The sequence below is a fragment of the Silurus aristotelis genome (assembly GCF_946808225.1).
Source record: "Silurus aristotelis genome assembly, chromosome: 16".
Taxonomy (NCBI): Eukaryota; Metazoa; Chordata; class Actinopteri; order Siluriformes; family Siluridae; genus Silurus; species Silurus aristotelis.
This window is the reverse complement of record NC_139589.1, coordinates 11,441,061-11,464,526: the sequence shown is the minus strand read 5'-3', so window position 1 is coordinate 11,464,526 and position 23,466 is coordinate 11,441,061. Positions and strand designations below refer to the sequence as shown.

The 23,466-nt window shown below is 38.7% G+C and overlaps 1 protein-coding gene and 1 long non-coding RNA gene across 2 annotated transcripts in view; one reads left to right on the top strand and one right to left on the bottom strand.

Annotated features, from left to right (window-relative positions):
- The window catches only part of LOC310738832, a 1,450-nt gene extending 627 nt beyond the window's left edge, over positions 1 to 823 (top strand). The window contains exon 3 of the long non-coding RNA XR_014537168.1: positions 502 to 823. This is a non-coding gene — a long non-coding RNA (uncharacterized lncRNA). The remainder of the gene's footprint in view (positions 1 to 501) is intronic.
- Positions 824 to 6,338: 5,515 nt separating this feature from the next.
- On the bottom strand, positions 6,339 to 21,091 carry odf2a (outer dense fiber of sperm tails 2a). The gene is made up of 19 exons (XM_083564261.1): positions 20,953 to 21,091; positions 18,491 to 18,610; positions 18,275 to 18,379; positions 16,797 to 16,970; positions 16,325 to 16,512; positions 15,643 to 15,775; positions 15,371 to 15,502; positions 15,200 to 15,274; positions 15,024 to 15,095; positions 14,819 to 14,935; positions 13,931 to 14,116; positions 13,469 to 13,578; positions 13,241 to 13,376; positions 11,078 to 11,188; positions 10,672 to 10,935; positions 8,491 to 8,591; positions 8,121 to 8,283; positions 7,445 to 7,570; positions 6,339 to 6,830 (listed from the first exon to the last, which is right to left on the bottom strand). Exons 1-19 carry the CDS (start codon positions 20,953 to 20,955, stop codon positions 6,657 to 6,659), a joined length of 2,490 nt encoding a protein of 829 aa, XP_083420387.1. The 5' UTR covers positions 20,956 to 21,091; the 3' UTR covers positions 6,339 to 6,656.
- Positions 21,092 to 23,466: the final 2,375 nt, after the last annotated feature.

Here is a 23,466-nt window from a genome sequence, read left to right as displayed (position 1 = left end):
GGATCACATATCCCAATTTATAATAATAAAAAAAAGATATAAAATATTTTTTTACGTGTCAAAATTCAACAGTCATTAATTCACCAAGTAAGGTATGTGAACTGAACCTTTAAATGTGGATTTAGTAATAAAAATATACTATAGGGATAATAACATCTGCCTAGAGAGAGGGAGAGAGAGAGAGAGAAAAAGAGAAAGAGGGAGGGGGGTAATGTAAAATCTTAAGATACAACACAATATCAACCATTGATTCTATTTATAAAACTTTGTGTTGAAATAATGAAATAATTTTTCTATTTTCAATGTTGTTCTGCCCAAACTTTTTCAAATACTTTATATTGTTTTGTATTGCTGTATTTCAATGTAAACAAGTTTTGTTGGTGGAATTGACAGGATGGTGTGAGGGAGTAGAATTATGATACCCTGTTAAACTGTCAAAGGAACCAAAAAATGCAGGTTTACAGTTAATGTGACATCATTAAACCTTTTCCTTTATTATAGGAAGAGACATCAGCTACAACCCCAGAAACTTCAGAACAAAAGTTATGTGCTAACTGTGAAAAACAACTCTACCTGATTGAAAAATCATACAAACTACAATTACTTTCATCCCAACTGAAGGCGAAGAAATATGAAAAGGAGCTGAGTGAGCAGTCCCGCAAGATGTCAAAGCTACAGAGAAAAATGATAGTTTTACAGACTGCAGTGAAGGTCATGAGCATGAGGAAGCACACGTCTACATCTTCAAAATCAGAATCTTCATCAAAGACCACCAGTCTGATGTAAAACTGTGTCCTGACCCAAACTATTTTCTGAGGATTATGTATCTTCTTCTTCTTCTTCTTTCGGCTGCTCCCATTAGGGGTCGCCACAGCGGATCATCCGTCTCCATACCACCCTGTCCTCTATATCTGCCTCTTTTACACCAACTACCTGCATGTCTTCCCTCACCACATCCATGAACCTCCTCCTTGGCCTTCCTCTTTTCCTCCTACCTGGTGGCTCCAACTTCAGCATTTTTCTACCAATATAATTCATGTCCCTTCTCTGCACATGTCCAAACCATCTCAATCTCGCCTCCCTCACCTTGTCACCAAAACATCCTACATGTGCTGTCCCTCTAATAAACTCATTTCTAATCTTGTCCATCCTCGTCACTCCCAACGAAAACCTCAACATCTTCAGCTCTGCTACCTCCAGCTCCACCTCCTGTTTTTTACTCAATGCCACTGTCTCTAATCCATACAACATCGCAGGTCTCACCACAGTCCTATAAACTTTCCCTTTCATTCTTGCAGATACTCTTCTATCACAAATCACTCCTGTCACTCTTCTCCACCCACTCCACCCTGCCTGCACTCTTTTCTTTACTTCCCTAACACACTCTCCATTACTTTGCACTGTTGACCCCAGGTACCTGAACTCCTCCACCTTCTCCACCTCTTCTCCCTGCAACCGCATCACTCCACTGCCCTCCCTCTCATTCACACACATGTACTCTGTCTTACTCCTACTGACTTTCATTCCCCTTCTCTCCAGCGCATATCTCAACCTCTCCAGGCTCTTCTCAACCTGCTCTCTACTCTCACCACAAATCACAATATCATCTGCAAACATCATAGTCCAGGGAGACTCCTGTCTGACCTCGTCCGTCAACCTGTCCATCACCACTGCAAACAGGAAAGGGCTCAGGGCCGATCCTTGATGCAGTCCAACCTTCACCCTGAACCAGTCTGTCGTACTGCACACTTTACTGCCGTCACACTGTCCTCATACATGTCCTGCACCACCCTCACATACTTCTCTGACACACCTGACTTCCTCATACAATACCACAACTCCTCTCTCGGCACCCTGTCGTACGCTTTCTCTAAATCCACAAATACACAATGCAGCTCCTTCTGTCCTTCTCTATACTTCTCCATCAACATCCTCAAAGCAAATAAGGCATCTGTGGTGCTCTTCCTCGGCATGAAACCATACTGTTGCTCACAGATGGTCACCTCTTCTCTCAGCCTGGCTTCCACTACTCTTTCCCATAACTTCATGGTGTGACTGATCAACTTAATTCCCCTGTAGTTACTGCAGGTCTGCACATCTCCCTTATGCTTAAAGATCGGTACCAGCACACTCCTTCTCCATTCCTCAGGCATCCTCTCCCCTTCCAGAATCCTGTTAAACAATCTGGTTAAAAACTCCACTGCCATCTCTCCTAAACATCTCCACGCTTCTACCGGTATGTCATCTGGTCCAACCGACTTTCCATTCTTCATCCTCTTAATCGCTGCTCTCACTTCCTCCTTACTAATCCTATCTACATCCTGCTTCACCAACTCCACATCCTCCAACCTTCTCTCTCTCTGATTTTCCTCATTCATCAGCTGCTCAAAATACTCCCTCCATCTTCTCAACACACTCTCCTCACTAGTCAACACATTTCCCTCTCCATCCTTTATTGCTCTAACTTGCAGTACATCCTTCCCAGCTCGGTCCCTCTGCTTGGCCAATCGGTATAAATCCTTTTCTCCTTCCTTAGTGTCCAACCTCTTATACATTTCCTCATATGCCTTTTCCTTGGCTTTCGCCACATCCCTTTTAACCTGCTGCCGCATCTCCTTGTACTCCTGCCTACTTTTCTCATCACTCTGTCTATCCCACTTCTGTTTTGCCAATCTCTTTCCCCTAATGCTCTCCTGCACTTCCTCATTCCACCACCACGTCTCCTTGTCTTGCTTTCTATTTCCAGATGTCACACCAAGTACTTTTCTAGCTGCCTCCCTCATCACTCCTGCAGTAGTTGCCCAATCATCCGGCACCTCTTCACCACCACCAAGCCCCTGTCTGACCTCTTCCCTGAACCTCACACTACACTCTTCCTCCTTCAGTTTCCACCATCTTATTCTTCTTTCAAACCTTACTTTCCTCCTCTTCTTCTTCGCCTCCAAAACCATCCTACAGACCACCATCCGATGCTGTCTAGCTACACTGTCCCCCGCCAACACCTTACAGTCTCCAATCTCCTTCAGGTTGCATCTCCTACACAGAAGATAATCCACCTGTGTGCACCTTCCTCCACTCTTATACGTCACCCTATGATCCTCCTTCTTCTTAAAATACGTGTTCACCACTGCCATTTCCATCCTTTTAGCAAAATCTACCACCATCTGCCCTTCCACATTCCTCTCCTTAAAACCATACCTACCCATCACCTCCTCATCACCTCTGTTCCCTTCACCTACATGCCCATTAAAGTCTGCCCCAATCACCAATCGTTCTTTCCTAGGTACACCATCTACCACTTCATCTAATTCACTCCAGAATCTTTCTTTCTCCTCCATCTCACAGCCAACTTGTGGAGCATAGGCACTGATGACATTTATCATCATCCCTTCAACTTCCACCTTCACGATCATCACCCTATCAGAAACTCTCTTCACCTCCACTACACTCTTACTGTACGCTTCCTTCAGAATCACCCCTACACCATTTCTCTTCCCATCCACACCATGATAAAACAGTTTAAACCCACCTCCAATGTTCCTGGCCTTACTCCCTTTCCACTTGGTCTCCTGAACACACAACACATCTACCTTTCTCCTCTCCATCATATCAGCTATCTCTCTCCCTTTACCCGTCATAGTACCAACATTTAAAGTACCAACCCGAACCTCTACTCTCCTACACTGCTCCTTTTTCTGCCGTCTCTGTAGACGCCTTCCTCCTCTCCTTCTCCTCCTTCGGCCAACAGTAGCCCAATTTCCACCGGTACCCTGTCGGCTAACGATACCTGTGGCGGTCGTTGTTAACCCGGGCCTCGACCGATCCGGTATGAAATTCTCATTTGTGATCCGCATATTTGATTTGGCACATGTTTTACGCTGGATGCCCTTCCTAACGCAACCCTCCCCATTTACCCGGGCTTGGGACCGGCACTAAGAGTACACTGGCTTGTGCCCCCCTAATGGCTGGGTTTTCTGAGGATTATGTATCTAATAAGTAATAAAAGTGTAGGATGGTGTTGCAGAGATAAACAGTAGAACTAAATTTTTCCACCTGAAATAGGGGGCATGGAGTAATGTTGTGGCTGAGTTAAACTATATCAATCCCATTCTGTAAAGAATTCCTTACTCATTAACTGCATTGGCTTCAACAAGCTACTAGATGAATCTAGATGTGTTGAGTATTATAACATGTGATCAGAGTAAATCAGACCATGTTTATTTGCTTTCAAATGCTAAACTTAAAAATTAAAATAAAAATCACGTGTACTGTTCAAAACGTTTACTCAGATTTCAAATAAATCAACATAAATGTAAACATTTCATACGTATAAAATACACAAATACACTGATGTATTATAGCCCGTTATTTTGCATAATAACAAACAGATAAATATTTACTGTCTACAGCAACAAAGTGCTCATAAAACTCCAAACACAGTTGTGAGTAAATAGTGTAATATTAAAATGGTAGCACCAATCGATGAAATCTTCAGTTTGAAGCCTATCGAACCGTGTGATCGGTGGGGGTCGATCAAATGATTGCATTAAACTCTACAGTGAAATATATATAAAAAATATAATTATGCTGACCTATTAGGTGTTTAAAGAGTTTTTAGAAATATGATGACACTGACAGTGGTAGAGGACGACCGATATATGATTTCCTTTTTTTTTTTTTTAAACCCTTCATGCAATACAATCTAATTCTTAATTAATAAGGCGTGATACAGAAAATTGCTTAAACATTACAAGTCTCCACAATCAGTGCACTGGTTGTACCTGTGCCTAAACTACAGCTTTTTGAAGGTTCACTAACAACAGTTCCAAAAAGTTACTCACATCCTCTGTCCAAATGCTATTCTCATCTTTCTCTAAAAGTTATTCTCTCTTCAAAAACATCATATTTAACCAATGAAATATATATATAGCTAGAATAAAAAACGAATCATAAGACCTTATGCTGTCTCTGGGCGAGTAAAAAGAATCAAATTGGCTAATTAGTTTAGCGAATGAGCACACAAAAAACGCCTGTTGTTATTCTTGCTCTTATCTTTGAAACTTAGCAGACATAATTGAAAAACAAGAATCTGTTAGTAATGATTGCTGCAGGTGGAAACGCTGCTTGTTTTAGATCTTTAAAAGTTCTAGCGCTTACGGTTTCCCTGTATGGATGCCGAATACACACTGCTGCCACCTGCTGGTATGAGAGAGGTATGTTCTCTCACGCAAGCGCAGAACCTACGCTCACGGTTTGGCGTATCAGATTCATCTGTCTAATATGCAACCCAATGGCACAAATCGGTCCGATTAATCGGCCGACCGATCGATCAGGCGACCTCTAGTGGTAACTGGAAGCTTATGTGTTTGAGCAGAGTGTAGAGATGAGGAAAGGTGGACACACTAAAGCACCACTGCATTGATCATCTTTAGGTAAAGATGATGCAAAGGCTAAATCCCCTCTGCAACATTATTGTCCCTGGGTAATGTTGGAAAGTGTTAATTAAAGCCAAACCATACTAACATAACACGATGAAGTAAAAAAAAAACCCTCACACTTGCAATACAAAATTTTGTAAGTATTGTACAGTGGAACCCGGTTATGTCGATGTCCTAGGGGGTCGCCAAAAAACATCGAGGTAACCGATGATCGAGATAAACGAAAATCAAAATGGCGGCAATATACTAACGTGCTTGAAATTTCTTTATGTACACGATGTGCGTTAATAAATGAGAATGTGCATGCACGTGTTTTTGAAGGGTTTTTTTACACAACAGCGTTGCCGCGATTTGTTTGATGAAGGCATGCTATAAAAATACATACAGTACTTGTTTATCTCATGTTTTCTCGGCCGCTTTCTCTGAAGCTCCCGGCTTTAATCGCGCACATATAGTGCTCGTTTATCATCATCACCAGCTCCTATTTAAACTTCCACACTCTCACCATCCGTTATTGTTGGTATATGTTGGTTCACGGCGGTCGTTGTTATCGCTCACCGGCTGCGCTTTTCTTCCCAAAGCCGCGCCGCGCCCTTACTAACACTACGAACACTAGCACCAACTAACAGCAGAGATTCGGCGACATTAAAAAAGTCGACATAACCGATAAAAAATGCTTAGAAAAAGCGAGACTTTGGCGGTTCCACTTCAAAAACGTCGACTTAATAGGGTTGTCGAGGTAACCGAGGGCGAGATAACCGGGTTCCACTGTATTTTGTTTTTGAAGTTTCTAAGAAACCACAAGTGTCTTTAATACACAGGCCAACCTGTTCATTTTTTTAAATAAAGATGGCCAAATAAAATATTCAGTATAATAATCAAAAGTTCATATTTAGACAAATATGTTCTTAATTTTTTTTATTTACTTAAAGTTTATAAGTAACATATACTTCTCAGTAAGGACGCTGCAGCATCCACTAATAAACGCTGCAGATTATCTATAGCTCTAATATGGAGATGCATGTAAAATGTAATGAAATTTATAATTATTGTAAGGATCCAACCAGGTTTGCAGTTGAGTCATACTTTGGTTCTTTCTCATGTTAAAAGACAACCAATGAAAGTAAACTTGTCACGTCATGTATAAAATATATACGCCTGTGTGTGTGTGTGTGTGTTCTGTATCACCGCCTCCTTAGTGTGAAGTGTAAATGGGAGTCAGATGGCTGAGTGAGCTCTGAGTGAGGTGCTGCTAAGAGCAGAGTCCCCAAACACACTAGCATAAGAGGCTTTAAGAAACTGCACATAGTTCTGCAGACTGCGGTTGGTGCTGTCTGACTGTTCCAGGCGGTCCTTCATGTCCTGCAGGCGGCTCTGGTGCCTTCTCTCCGCCTGAGAATTCAGTCACAATGACCAAGGTAAATAGATGAAATGCAGTAAAAAAAAAAGTGTTTACCAAACCCCTCCTTTGTTGATTAGTGCTGCAAATTCTGACAATGGAACATTACAAAGCTATTTGTTGGCAGGATTATCCAAACAGTGACTACGCTGTAATAGTTACAACCCGCAATAAAGAGAACTATTGCACATCACATATTTCTGAAAAGCTGAATAGCTATAATTTCATTTTATTTCCAATTAAAGACTTTTCCATTGATTAAAAAGTTTATTTTAGGCTAGGATTACAACATAAAAAGGTCCAAATAAATTCATAGGGAATTAATTGGTACATAAAGCAAAGACCACTTAATTGTGCCTATATGCCACTTCAACAGTGACTTTATTTCTCTCAAATTGACTTCTTTTAATTTCTCTACAAAATTGCAGGTAAACAACCTCCTCACCACCAGTCTGTATTTTATCTGAGTATTGACAATAATAAATCTAATTTCGAGAGCAAGCTTGAGTAACTAATTAGCTGATACTGACAAGAACAGGAAAGGGTGGTTAATATTTGCAGTGTGTCTGCTGTTTCCTTTACAATAATATAACATTAAATAACTCACCTCTTCTTTATTGCGCCGCAGCTGACTGAGCTCTGAACTTGCTCGGCTTATTTGGGTCTCCAACTCGATCACTTTGGACTGAGAGGCTCGCTCTTTAGATGCAGCTCGCTCCCTTGTGTTGGACACCTGTCAATCAGACCATATTCTGGATAATTGAAAACATCAGAAATATGTACCAAATCTATAGATTGGTGCTCCACCTTTATTAATGCACTCAAAGTTTTATAAATTTATAAACAAATTATACTGTCGCGTTCAAATGATTTATTTAAATTACATGCAAATTACCTGAAATAATGCCACAACATAAACAAAGGCATAAATAGAGACAAGATTAGCCAATAAAGTAGCACAAAAATAATGGCACCCTATGATAGGCATGCGGGTCTAACGAGCTTCTGTGTCTGATGAGCTGCATTACTGAAAGATTTCTTTCAGTCAAGTTTACACATTTTTTTATTAAAAAAATTGTAGATCCACCCGCAAATGCAAACGTTGTAGTAAAAACCCATTACTCGATCCATTCAAGACATGCTTCAAATAAAAAAATGTTTCCCAGTGTTTTACCATTATACTGTGGTTTATTTGTAAACAGAAAAAAAAACCATATAAACTACATTATTGCTGTATGCAGTGACACGTTTTCTGCAGTTTTATATGTTGTAAATGTACAGACCTGTCGCCTGGCATCCTCTAGTGCCTCTTCCAGCTGACGGTTTAGAGTGTTGCACTCTCGAGACTTCTCCTCCAGACGCACCTGGTTGTGAAGGATGGTCTCTTCTCGTTTTGCTATCATTTGCAGAAGATCTCCATTCTGAGAGTTGGCCTCCTCCAACTTCCTGTTTAAATCAAAAACAGAGTCAAACTATTTTATATATTTTATATGCATGTAACACGGAACATAATGTTAAATAAAGCAGCTCAGCTAATGCAGCATAGACACACACTCTTTTCCTCCTTTTAAGGAGACACATTGTTTTGTCCTAATTGCATTTTTACATGCCATTAATGCGAAAAGACATTAAAAAAAACAAATAAATACTAACCTGTCCAGGGATTCCACTTTGTGCTTGAGCTGGTTGTTCTCCTCAGTTATTGTTGTGTTCCTCTGCTGCACCTTCTCCATCTGAGCACCCTGCTGTTCTACCTGCTCAAAAAGGTGAACACATGAATTAACAATCAAATTATCCTAGCTAACGTGCATTGATCCTATAGCTCTGCAGAGATCAGATCTTCTCCTGTGCAGAGGACAACCATCATCTGGTGGGTTTACATCTTTGTACCAGCTTTACTGTAGCAAGATGATTGTAGCAGTTATTTCTTCTTGAAAACCAAATTTTTTTCTTGAAAACCATGTTTGTAAGTTTTTTTTGTTGCATCAAATAAATGGAAACCAACTGCACTAAAGAAACTAAAGTTATGCCACACATGCCATAGTCAGAGGAATCACTCTAAAGGAATCATTTGGATTTGTCACTTTACTGAGTCATTGTATAGCGCATGGGTGTCAAACTCTGGGTGTCTGAGGTAATTATATTTGGCCCGCGAGACAATACCAAATTACTACTAGAGCTGGCCTGCCGGTATTATACAGCGCATTCACCGCTAATACTACGAATCCCATAATGCTCTGCTGTCTTCCCATAATGCTCTGCTGTTTTCGCGCGCCAATCAGGACAGGACCCAGAAACGCTCTCTCCTCTGTGACAGTAGTCATAGCAACATAGACGCCACAACTGTCAGCGAGCTAACCCTTGCCAAAAATGGCGAAAAGAAAGGCAGAAAACAGGAGCTTTCTGGACAAGTGGGAGGCAGAATATCTGTTTACATATGTAAAAGAAAAAAACCTGTTTGTCTTGTTTGTGGAGTCAACGTGGCTGTAAGTAAGGAGTACAACATTAGACGACACTATGAAACGAAACACCATGACAAATACAAGGACCTGGACATGACTCAAAGGAGCCAGAAAGTAGAGGAGATGAAAAGAAGTTTGGTTTCACAACAGAATCAGCCCGGCCCTTTAATGAGGGAGAGTTCGTGAAAAAGTGCATGATGAAGGTTTGTGACCTCGTATGCCCAGAGAAGAAAAAAGCATTTTCAAACGTGAGCCTGAGCAGGAACACAGTAGCAGCTACTGTGTTCCTGCTCAGGCTCACGTTTGAAAATGCTTGTTTTTTCTCTGGGCAGGGGTGTCAAACTCAGGCCCGCGGGCCAGATTTGGCTAGATTTAAAATTATATTTGGCCCGCGAGATTTTTAGCGCATATACCGCTAATACTACAAATCCCAGAATGCTTTGTTAGTGCGTTAGCGCGTTAGTCGAGATGCTGAATTTACTCGGCGATTTACCGATTTTCAAGCCCAGAAATGCAGATTTGAGCTGCTCAGTAATTGGTTTGTGACTGACTTGGAAAGCGCACCAACCAACCTCCAAATGGAGATGATTGAACTCCAGTGTAGAGACATGCTCAAGTCAAAGTACGACTCAGGGTGTGCTGCACAGTTTCCATGTTTCCTCCCCAACACCTTGCCCAACTCAAATACTCTCTATGTTCACCAGCACATATCTCTGTGAGCAACTGTTCTCTTTAATGAAGATCAACAAAACACCACTCAGGAGTCTTACTGATGAACACCTTCACTCAATCCTGAGGATTTCCTCAGCTCAGAGCCTAAACCCAGACATGATGCTCTTGTATCTAAGAAGAGATGCAGGTATCTGGATTCAACCAATCAGAGTAAATCAGAGTGTAGCAAACTGAGCTTTAATGAATTATGTCTTTATGCACTTTTTCTACTCTAAGGCACGGAGTGTTAATAGTTAAAAGATTGTTTTTTTTTTTTTATTGAAGGAAAAAATTTTTTTTTTGGTTGTTTTGTTGTTGGCCTGTGAAAAAAGTTTTACATAAAAAGCAATTTTTTTGTGTATTCGTCAATAAGAAACGAATACCACTGATGTGTGTTTTATTTCAAATGTAATTTTTCCATGTGTTTATAATATTAAACTTTGGTTGTTCCTAAACTAAAGTTTGTTTCCATATGAAAAGGTCCAACATAACACATATGGAGAGACAGAAAAACATGCACAATTGCGGTCAATTTTTCAATAAATATTAAGTTTGGCCCGCGACTTCGTCCCAGTTTAAAATTTTGGCCCACTATGAATTTGAGTTTGACACCCCTGGTATAGAGCATCCTTATTATAAAGTGGATTTTAGATTAACACACCTTAACACGTAGCTCAGCGAGACTCGTAGTGAGCTCGGCATTCCTCCTCTCCTGTACACGCTCTCTCTCTTTTGCCTCCTGAAGTTGGAGCTCAGTGCGATGCAAGGCATCGGGTAATGGGTCCAGCTCGCTTAGGCGGCCTATCAGCTGCTTCCGAGCCTGTTCCAGCTCCTGATCCAGCTCCTCCCTCAGGGCCCGTGCCTCTCGCTCTGCCTGCTGCGCGTGCCTACTGTACTCATCGGCCTCAGCACGTGTCTTCTGCAGCTAAACACACAGCCCCACAAATGCAAAAATATGTCCTAAAGTATCTAGGGCTTTGGTATAGAGCACTGAGGAGCTCCAGTATTTAATTTAATGTGTGAATGTGTGTGTGTGTGTTAAAAATGCAGTAAAGTGATAAACAGACCTGAATCTTGTAACTGTCCACCAAACTTTCATACTGCTTCACTGAAGCTTTGACCTGCTCCAGCTCAGATCGGGACAGAGACACTTTCTCCTCCATTGCACACAAAGTTGCCTACACAAACACCACAATAATGCAAATTTGTTACATATCTGAAACTGTTAATACACCTAGAGGTGCAAATACTAATCAATAAAATTCTAAAATAAAAATATAATCGATAATGAAATTCGCTGTCAACAAATACTCAATTAGTTAGGCAGCTCAAGCTCTTTGGAAAAACGCCGAACAGTACTGGGTAAACCGGCAGCAGGAAAAAAAAGTGTGCGTCCCCAAGTCATGGGAGCATTTTATATTTAAGGCAAGGCATGAGAACACGTTATATTTTGAATGCAAATAGAAAACTGCACCTGGAAGTTATGCATGGCTGAGCTTGTGTGGCATGAGAGTACCACAGTGAGCCACGAGCACGTGAAAAGAAAACATACTGGTGTAATGAAGGAAAGTGAAACATCAGCACGGTGAGCAAAAACTGTATAATCATCATGTGAAAATGGTGTAGTTTAATCAAGTGCTATTCTGTAAACTGTTTGTTTGATAACTTCGTGAGAGTCGCACTGGATCTGTTCTGTCATGAATCGCGAGCATCAGGTTGCGCAATCATGGCAAAAAAGTAAACAATCACTTTTTTTTTTACACTGTTTTGGTTTATTTCCCCCTTTTTTTAATCAAGCCTGTTAGCTTACTACGTTTCTCAGTTTAATATTTTAAAGCATTCATCTTCTACAACAGTAACTTATCTGTTTTCAAACGTGATTTACTACATTCAGATGCTTGTTTTAGTTTATGTATATATCATTTAATTATTATACAAAATAAAATAAAGTATATATTCTAGATGCAATTATCTTGACAAAAAATCAAAAGATATGTATATTTGTTTAAAACAAAAATGGTCAAAATAGTCCTTTTATATAGATTTTTTTAAGCATGATTGTCAACTTGCCATCTGCAAAATACAATAAAAATGTTGATTTACACAAATTGCTTCACCTTTCATACTCAAATGCTGTTTTTGTTAGTTTTTTTTTACAGAAAGGAACAACCCAGCATGAGTGAATTCCCCATAAGAAATCCTTCATGCACTACTCAAGCAGAATTGATAAGCTTTAAAATTCCTAAATTAAAGAAAGTTAAACTGACTTTGTGGCTTTTGCATTTTTTAAATACACTTTTATACAAATACCCTGAATTAGGACTTTCTATAGTTATAATAAGCAAAACATCTAATAAAAATAAATAGTTGTATCTGATTAATTGGGAAAAAATGTATCGTCCGATTAATTGATTATCAAAATAATCGTTAGATGCAGCCCTACCTTAAACCCAATGTGACATTATTTTAGCGCTACTCTTGAGAAAAAGATTAAATTAACAAATCTGTAATATTCTGATAATGGCAAAATTGGTTGTTTTATTAAATATATATAAAGTTCATGTTAAGTACTTTGTATTTTGCACTAACTTCATTAGACAATTAGCAAACCTAGCTGCAGAATAAAGGTGTGTTTCAACTGATGATTTTTGAAGATTTGCTGCTGAAACATGAAAACTGTTCTTTTGGCATATTTGTCAATTTAAAAAAATGTGTTTAATAGTTTTTTTTGTGTGACTGAACAAATTTGCACCAAATTGCCTGGGTATTTTTTTAAAACATGAAAAGCACCATGTCCAAGTCTGTAATTAGATTTTTTTCCAATAACTAAATTATTTAAACAAAATACCACATTTTGGTCATTTTCTCAGCTTGGAAAACATGACATTACTATTTACTGTCAACCAGAGCAACTCTAGCCAAGCCTGGACATCTGTGAGTTCATGCATGTATAACAGCATTATAACAGAGTGTGTTACTCTGCCCTCTGAGGCAAAAATGGCTTTGTGCATCTTGGAGGAAGCACATGATATTGTTCACCCTTCTATTTGGAAGTGGATGGGTAGTAAATGGCACGACCAAAAACAAATAAACAAATACTTCACAAGTCTTCATAAAACTACCTTATGAAGTGGGGAATGAATGAATTCTTTTGATTCATCAAAAATGTGTAAAATGTACATTAAAATCTGTTGTGAAAACACAGCTAACACATAAGGTTGTGGATGCACCTTTAGGCTCTGGTTCTCCAGTCTGCCTGTGGTGCTCTCTGTGGTCATACTGTGCAGTCGATCCAGAAGTCCATCTCTCTCTGCTCGTGTTTTCTCCTCAAGCAAATGCAGCTGGTCTGTCAGGTCTGTGATCCGACTGGAAGAATCCAAACAGATGGCATGTTCTGTGGTCTGCACCCTGTATCTCTTTTAAACAAACAACACTTTTAGAAACACTTTGGTGCTCACCTGTTCAGTACTGTGACCTCCACCTCTAGCTGGCCTTTCTCCTTTAGCTCCTTTGCGTGCTGGCTGCTCCAGTTCTCAGCAGTTGAAACAGCATCTGCCAGGCGGGCTTCCTACAATTTAAAAAGAGTTGGAGTTCTTCAAGTTGTCACACATTTCCATTTGCAGCATCTTATATACAGTATACTATGCAGATTTGTTGATTTGACATGTAATTGGGAGTTCTTTAAACTAAACTATATTAATAACCTAAATATGTACTATAACAACAACAGAAAACCCATATGCAATGTCTGAACTATATATGATCCCATCTTGCTGTTCACTTATGCAGTTTTGTAACAGTTTAAACTTTGATGCTTGTGTGGACTAAGAAATAAAACACAACAATAATGTTTCTGGCACCCAGAACCCAGTTACCTTGGAGTTTTATAGACTCCAAACTGGGCCTCGACCTTCTCTCACCATTTCGGTCAGCTGAGAACTGAGATGTCCTGCGGTGTCCTCACTGCGCTCTGCTCTTTGTTTTAGTGCCCGTGTAGCTTTCTTCAGTGCCTCTTTATCCACCTCAGCCCGCTGCTTAAGCTCCCGCATCTGAGCCTGTACGTGATCCAGCTCTGCCTGCTGCTGCCCAGCAGCTCGTTCAAGGTTCTGCAGCAATCAGAGGAAAAATAACCAGATACTGGCTCAGCATCTTTTGTTCATTGCTTAATTGCTTATTATTTTAAAAAATACAATCATTTGTAATTGACTTTGTACGAAGTAGCAGACACAAATTTAATGTTTTGACATACTAAATAATTGCTGTGGCAGAAACAACCACAATACTACTAATAATGATTTATTCTGTCATAAATAAACATTTTATACAGAGTTCTCAGTGGAAAAGTATAACAAAATATTTCCAAATAGTAAAAAATATTCTAAATCATAAAAATTGTTTCCCTCGCAAACAATTTGTACATGAAAACAGTTTGGCCTTGTGTATAGGCACTAATACAGTCCCCCCCCCCCAAAAAAACTAATTTCGACGCATAAATAAATCGACGCAGTACTGTACCGTAGCCTATGAGTAGTTTCTTGTAATGCTACTCATAATTAATTATGTATTATAATTATGTATTTTAAACATAGTGTGCATGTAGAAAAATTGTATACAAAGTAAAATGATGTGGAATGATATAGGGTTCTTAAATGAAATAAAAATTTGTGAGGCTGTTATCTTATTAATGCAAAAACAGATGGACTAAGGTCAGCTAAACACCGAGACATTTAACTTTGGATTTCTTATGAATATAAGTCTTTAGGATTGCTTGAAGTGATACAGCATATACTTTAAAATAAACAACCTACCTTAATCTGAACTGAAAGGCGGTTATTTTCTGCCTCCTTGCTGCGTAGTTGGCCCTGCAAATGAGCTCGGGTCGATTCCAAGGACTTGGACAGTTCGCTTGTGGTCTTCACATGTTCCTGTCATGGTGAGTGTGTTAAACATAACACATTATAAACTAAGCTGTAGGATCAATTGTAACTGTAGCTGTGGATTTGCTCAAAGCACCTTCTCATTCTCTAAAAAGCAGGAAAGGTCAGCAACTTCTTTCTCTTTATCCTGAAGCTTGATCTGAAGGTGCTACAGAGGAGAAGCAAGGTGTTATACTCTCAGAATATGTAAAAATAATCTGTAATAATGTATTATTGTTATTAGTATTCCGTTTGGGGGGAAAAAAAACTGACCGAATTTTCTTCCTCAACTTCAGTAAGTCTCTTTAGGAGAGAGTCTTTCTGCTCTAGCAGTTGAAGCGAATCCATCTGTCATAGAAAAAAAGAAAAGAAAAAGAATTAAAAGGCACCACAATTACAGCTCAATTCTACTCTCACTTGTAAAAAAAAAAGAAAAAAGAGTACCTCACGCTCATGCTGCTCTCTCAGGAGGCGGCGCAGTGTCCTGTTTGTTCTCTCAAAAGTGTCCAACTTCTGCAGGAGAAGATCCTTCTGGCGGGCCAGCAATGCCGAATCAGAGCCTGTCAACCGCTTCTCCTAAGGTAGAAAACAATCATATACACCAGAAAGTGTTCTTTAATATCAATCTCTGCATCTATCGCCTAGGTAACAATAAAGAGTGAAAAGTGAAAAGCCTGTAACAGTCTATAACAGTGAATAAATGCTGATACACTTACAGTCCTCGACATGCGGCTAACAGCATCTCGAAGTGCCAGGGCCTGTTTGGCGGCTGCAGTGCTGTCGAGTTCTGCCTCCAGCAGCTTCCTGAGCAGCACATCCTTCTCCTGCTGCAGGTTCTCTCTCTCCAACCTTAAGAAATGCACACAGAGATGAGCAGTGGAAACATGTTTTTTATTCATCATTTATCACTTAACCAGTGAAACAGTTGCTATGTGTAGCGGTGGCTATTTGTTAGAGTTAACGTGTGGCTGTAGGATCCACAAGACCGTAATGTTTTAAAATGTGTCATTTTGAACTTAAAAATGGTCCCAGAAATGGCAGGAGTCTCTGTTATATTAAACAAGACCATCTTCAATCAAAGTTATAGATAGAGAAAATATTTAAAAATATATAAACATGAAATTGAATCCACAGGCAGTTTGAATTCTGTTAGAAAATATGCTTTAGATTTTGTGATGAAGGTGCAATAATAAACTTATATTATTTACTAAATAAAAAAATAGCAGTAATTGGTGAAATAAAAAATAAATATTTAAAAATTTTATTTTTAATGTACAAAATGTAACAGGTTTGAGTGTTTGTGACGTTCAAGGATAAAGTTATCTGATTATTTGACATGTATCTAATATTTAACAGTTCTAAGGCTGCCCTTTAAGTCATAGCTTTAAAGTGTCGAACCTGCCATAGTTGTTTTCCTCCAGCATTTTCTCCATGGACTCCCGGAGGAGTGTGTTCTCTCGCTCTGTGATTTCTAGCTCCTTGGCGACCTCGGCCAGCTCTTCCTCCTGCTCGGCGATGACACGCTGCGAGACGCTTAACCTCTCAGACTGACGCTCCAGCTCCTGTTCCTTCTTCCGTAGTTCCACCTACAAAAACCACTGTCAGCAGTCAAACACTTATCTGTTACACAGCTAGAATAAATGCTACTGTTGACACAAACCTTACTCATTATGCGCTTTAAATATAACATCTGCTCTGTTGGCTCGAATTGGCATTAGACTGGTTTTGTTTTTTTTCTGAAGTGAGTTCATGATAGTCATTTGTTTAAAAAGTCTGATAGGTCATGGTTCTTTAATCCCAGTCTAGCAAGTTTCTGGGTTTGCGACTAATCTCATAATGTAGTAGTAATGCGCTTTTCTCTAACACCCACCTTGTTCTTCAGTGAGCTGACCTCAGTCATCAGGCTGTTGATCTTCCTCTCATACTGGTTGATGCGTCCATGCAGAGCGTCCTCTTCATCAGTAGAGAGGTCTTCCAGACGGAGAGCAGATCGGGAGGGATCTGGCTCGGGTAGGGGGGCGATCTCCAAGCGATGGCTCGGACTCTAAACAACAAATGAGTATTTAGGATTAATAAAAATGTAAACAATTGTGTTACTCTGTTCCTTTTCAAATAGAATAATGTTTGATGTTTAAGAAACAGTATGTCAGATCTACTGCTCATCTCTATAATTTTTGCTACTTAGTGTCTTCCATTTTTTCTAAAGATGTGTCAAATTTTGGAGTCAGAGACTTCACCATTCGATCAAGGTGATGTGAACAAAACCTTTAATATACAAATATCACACATATATAGCGTAATATACATAGTGATTATAGCATCTCCGGCTGTGTTGGTCATTCACAAACACAGATGATCCCTAGTAATGCTGCAGGCTTTTGTATGAATGCAGTTCTTTAATTTCAGAACTTTAAATGACCCCTTTGGAGTTCATACAGTGAAACTGCATTAGATGCACTTATTGCTTGTGAATTGCTTTTTTTCCACAATGTACTGTACATTATCACAATTTTGCAGCACAATGCTTAGTTACACACCGAACAAATACCCGTAAAATATATATGAAAGATGATAAAAGCTATTGCTAAAAAAATATAGTGGAGGTGGAGGCTTTGTTAAATTTTAACACTAATTCAGGTTATCATTATAATTTCATTAGCTAGTTATAATCTTCTTCTTCTTCTTTCGGCTTCTCCCATTAGGGGTCGGCACAGCGGATCATCCGTCTCCATACAACCCGTGTCCTTTACATCTGCCTCTTTCAAACCAACTACCTGCATGTCCTCCTTTACCATATCCATGAACCTCCTTTTTGGTCTTCCTGTTTTCCTCCTTCCTGGCGGCTCCATCCTCAGCATTCTCCTACCGATATACCCCATGTTCCTCCTCTGCACATTTCCAAACCATCTCAATTGCACCTCCCTCACATTGTCTCCAAAACGTCCTACATGTGCTGTCCCTCTAATAAACTAATTTCTAATCCTGTCCATCGTCGTCACTCCCAACAAAAACCTCAACATCTTCAGCTCTGCTACCTCCAGCTCCACCTCCTGTCTTTTACTCAATGCCACTGTCTCTAAACCATACACATCACAACAGATACCCTTCTATCACAAATCACTCCTGCCACTCTTCTCCACCCTGCCTGCACTCTTTTCATTAGCTGGTTATAATAATAATAATACCATATCAATCAAACACTTAGACACTAGTTCTTGAGGCAGAATCATGTACAGGCAACCTGAAAAGCACAAGTGGCATGACAACAGAGTTTTATTTTCCAAACAATTCCCTTAATAACGATTACATAATAAAGAAATACATAATAAAAAAAAAAAGTAGTCTAACCTCCCACTTGAACGATGCTTCCCGGGTTGAAGCTTTGCCTGGAGGAATCCATGGGACTCTTGTCTTAACTTTAGCAGTGGGCCGTAAGCAGCCTTTTGCCTTAACCTGAAACAACAACAGCAAATGGCTTCTGCTGACTGTCTGAATGTGCCTCAACATGGACTATTAGTGCAGGTTTTCATTTGAACAATTCCTACAAACAAGGACAGAACTGACCTGTGCTGGTTTTACAGGGCTGTTCTTCATGTCCTTCTTTACATGCACATGTACAGGTGTGCTCTCGTTTACATGCACGTGCAGTGGAGGTGAAGTTGAGCTCGTTCTCATTGCTTTTTTCTACAAGAAAAAAAAAGGAATTTATTTTGGTACAGTCATAAATAACAGCGTATTACACACAACCTCATGCAAAACAAATGTAGGAGGTGACAATTCGATACATACATTAGTGGCTTTTTATGTAAAAAATATATACCGTCATTTCCGGACTATTAAGCGCACCAAATATAAGCTGCACGCACTGAATTTGACAGAGATTTTTATTTTGAACATAAATACGCCGCACCTGTCTATAAGCCGCAGGTGTCTACACTGAAACTAATGAACTTTACACAGGCTTTAACGAAAGACAGTGTCTGTTACACGGCTTGTATCTAAACAGTAGCCTACCAAGAAAGTCATTGTTCACTGTCTTCCTCCTTCCTTTCACAACCATTTCTCTCTGGAGTTTTTCTTTTGGCATCGTTGTGCGTTTAAAAATGACCATCGGTGAAGCTTTTCTCCCGATGCGTTTCCTGTTGACAGTCCGAGTAAACGGCAGGTCAAACGTCAGAGGAACCTCATCCATATATATGATGTGGTGCGGCCCGATTCAGTGGGAGCGCATCTGATTTAATATAAAGAGTTTAATTGGTTCACCTGAACCTGTTCGGCAATTTCATTAGTGTAATGTTGTGGGGCTCAGTTTTTTTGGCTTAAAGTTTGTGAAACCTGGAAAAACCCAGGAAAAATCCATAAATTAGCCGCTTCGTTGTTTAAGCCGTGGGGTTCAAAACGTGGAAAAAAAGTAGCAGCTTATAGTCCGGAAAATACGGTAGACTAAAGTGCCTGGAAATGTTTGAAAACACCTGGTCTATTTTTTTTTATCGTTTTAGAGACTCATGCTTGTTTCTTTTGTAGGTAAGAGCAAAACCACAAAAATTGGACAGTGAATGAATGGAAAAAGTGTAGGTTGACAGATGAGTCCAAATGTGACATTTTTGGCTCTGACAGAAAATATTAATGTAAGATAGAGAACAGGGAGGAAGGTGTTAGCAGACTGCCTCACACCCACAGTCAAACATGGAGGTGGGAGACTAATGGTTTGGGATTATTTTGGAACAGGGAAGGCTGTTGGTTTTTTCCAGTTGAAAAGAATACTGAGTTAACAAGAATACTAAACCAACACCATGCAATTCTGTCTGAACTGGGACCAATGAAATAGACTTCGCCATACAACAAGACAATGGCCCGAAGCATACATCTCTGTAGGTATTATTCAGAAAACAAACAGTTGGCTGTAGTGTTGTCTTTAAGGGAATGTCCTGTTATTTTAATAATATTAATATCATAATAAATACATTACTATCACAATGCCATAATTATTTAATTAGATTTAATTTTACTTTATTGAATTAGATGCTTTAAAATAATATTTTTAAATGACATCCTATAGTATAGACATTAAATACTAAAATCACAATCAATGTCAAATACATTAAGATTCATTACTTCCACAGTTTCAATAAAATATGTATTCTAAAATTTTGCATTTTAAAATACAATGAAAAATAATAATAGATAAAATAGATAATAGAAATAGATAAATAGATATAGGTAATATGGATAAATAAAATACAATTCTTTCTTAGGTAGTAATCTTGTAACCTGTTACGCATTTATTACAACATTCCAATCGATTCATAAACATCACTATGAAAAAATTACATTTCATTTAAATGATAAGCACCATTGCATTGTATTATATTGCAGTGCATTATAGCGCATCAAATATTGCATATAATTATTTCTATTACAATACACTATACATTGAAATACGCTGAAATCAAAATACAGTAAACTATTGTAATTATATTTGAGTATGTATCAATAACTTTTAATACATTTTGTTTAGATCACATACTTCAATATTTTGATATTCTAAACAGAATTATGCACTGATTAAAATCATTATTTTTAGTTGGAGCATTTTTGTCCCTTATACTGTTTCCTGTGAACTGTGTCCTCTGTCGGTAGACACTCGGCAACAAATATTATACTTTTAAAATACATAACTATAAACATATATTTAAATGAAATGCCACTGATATTTGCTGAAGTTACATTCAAACCCACTCGTATTAATACACATGTGAGCGTATAATGTAATAGCTACGGTCAATTATAAAAGCAGAACTACACAGACTAAATAACTAACTGACCGGATCCTATAAAATACGTATAACAGAAAATATTGCTGCATCTCTTTCATAATGTCCATCTTTACATCAGTAGCTAAGCAGCTAGCTGAGGTAAACAGTTACTCGACTCGTACTTGAATATAATTCAGAGGTTGCACGCAGAACTGCTTCGTGAGGGCGTAACTAAAACTATAAACACCTCGTACAAAATCATTTTCTTACCATCCGAAAAAGGCTGACATTCAAAATTCATTTAAAGTTGTATCGCAAGAAAAAATCACTATATGAGCTAACAGGCTAATTATTTTCTTATCACCAGCAGATACTTTCTCTTCCGGTAGGAATGAGCTCGCGTTCGACTGATTGGATGATTCAAAAGCGTCCCGCGCTCTTATTGGGCAAAGCCATTGACTTGCGTCATGTTACGTCTTACGTTGCCGGTAGCTACGGTTGCCATAGAAACCAAGCCTAATAGTGGACCCAAGCCGCAGGTTGACAAGGACACTAAGTTGTTAGGACTCTCCAAAACCATTAGTGTCTCATTGTCCACATTTAACAAAACAAACAGTAAACTACAAACGGTTGCCATTGTTGCTACTGCTTTCTGCTTATGAGGCATGAAACGTAGACTGTCTAGCCAAAAGTATGTGGACCCATGACCATCACGCATATGTTGTACTCCCATAAACTACTTCTACAAATAAACTGTTGCATGGATGTTTTCTGCATGATGTAACATCAAGGTTTTACAAAAAAATATAAGACCAAAACCTGTTTCAGCATAACAAATAACCTGTGTGCAAAAAGATGCTGTGCAAGACCTCCTTGGCCAACATTAGTGTCTGGACTGTGAAAAGAGAATATGCAGAACTCTGAACTAATATGAAAAATAAGCAAATCCCCACAGCAGTGTTACAAAATCATCTCCAGTGGAAGGTATCACCCCAAAGAAAAAAGGGAGGTTCAACAATTCCATGTGGGAAACGACAGGTCGGGTGTCCAAATATTTTTGCATCATTGTACATACGCAGGTTAACAACAATAACAACAAAACCCTAAAGCAACATATCTACATTAAATACGATGTGTCTTCAACAATAAATTTTTTCTACATTTTCTGTAGGTAACTTTTTTGAGTATCATGGTTCTTCATTCATTTTGATTTGGCATACTGCCAAAGATGCACTGAAAAGGTAAATGCACGTAAACTTAAATCATTAAGCATTAAAAAGTGTTCATGCTTAAATCATTAAGCATGAACACTTTTTAATGCCCAGGCCTCAGTCAGATCAAATATTTGTGGCAAAACTTTATAAAAATCACTTAATGTTTTTATCCAATCACGTAAGCAAGTTTGTCAATATGAATGAACAAAATTATCAGGATACAAAAACCGGGAAGAATCATAGACTTGCAGATGTAATTGCAGCAAGAGTTTCATTCATGCATTTCTTTATCTGCTGTTCACACACTCGCACACAAATAGGGACGTTCTAATGTAACCAATCTACCAACATTTTTTTGGAGAGTGAAAGGAAATTCCCAGAACCAAGAACAAACCCACATGAACATAATGGGAACATGCAAAACTATCCACAAAGCACAACATTTTGTCTGTCTGGCACGAAATATATTTTACAACTTCAAATGTTACACATATTGTGTATCTCAAATAGTAACAACATATTTCATCAATTTCAGTTATGGATTGGAAGAGTAAAAATGTGGAAAAATCTCAAGTGGGGCGAATATTTTCTGCAAGCTATTTTATGCTTAGGTCAAACCTTCTTATTCAGCACTTGTTTTCCATAAATAAGTAAAGAATATTAATAGCAATAAAATCTTATAGAAGCAACCCATGGCATTATGGAAGCAGCAGGAAGGGGCTCTAAAATTAGACCTGATATGCAGCAGACTTACAGGCAAATTTCCATTTCAACATTTCTGAATTTCATAATTTTTAAATAAATAAAAGCTTCAGTTCTTTCCTTCAAACCTTTCGGAAAAAACATACCTATATGAATCATATTGCACCTTTTTCTAAAGATTTTTTGCATTTTGGCATTCTCTTTTTATTTTTAACATATCTCTGTGTGAGTATCTCGTTCCTCTCTGACATATGGCCACACAGCAAGAGAGAGAAAGAGTTAAAGAGCGAGAAAGAGAGAAGAGAGAGAGAGAGAGAGAGAGAGAGAGAGAGAGAGAGAGAGAGAGAGAGAGAGAGAGAGAGAGAGAGAAAGAAAGAGAGATGTACATACACAAGTCTTCACAACAAAGTATACCAGACAGGGTGAAATGAGCTCCTGAAGCACATCTCTGTTTATCCCCCTGTATCTGGTTATACTTTAAGGGTAAGAATCTCAATAATGGCCTGCATCTGCACCTCCATGAGCACCCAAAACTCTTCAGTGAGGTTGAAGAAGATGTAGGACTGAAAAGTCTAACTGAGACAAGAAGCCGAAGCAAAGGAGTGGCACATTTATCACACAGGTATGCACTTATTTCAGTAAAGGGTTTTGCAATGTAAAATTTCCTAATCACTGTCTGGATTTTTTTGTTCCATGTTTTAAATATTTTTCAGATGAATCCATGTGAAAAAATAATTAATAATACTATTAATACTTAAAAATAATAATATAATAATTAGTAATACTTAAAAAGAATACTTTCTATATTTGTAAGAATATGGAAATGCCACAAATATTTAAAAAAGAAACACTGGATTATTTAATTATT

What these genes read in the sequence shown, in the direction of transcription:
- odf2a (XM_083564261.1), bottom strand. An exon ending in TCAGCTCACTGAAGAACAAG is followed by an intron (nt 16,513 to 16,796) that starts GTGGGTGTTAGA and finishes TGGTTTTTGTAG; the next exon opens with GTGGAACTACGGAAGAAGGA. An exon ending in TGGACAGTTACAAGATTCAG is followed by an intron (nt 10,936 to 11,077) that starts GTCTGTTTATCA and finishes CTGTGTGTTTAG; the next exon opens with CTGCAGAAGACACGTGCTGA.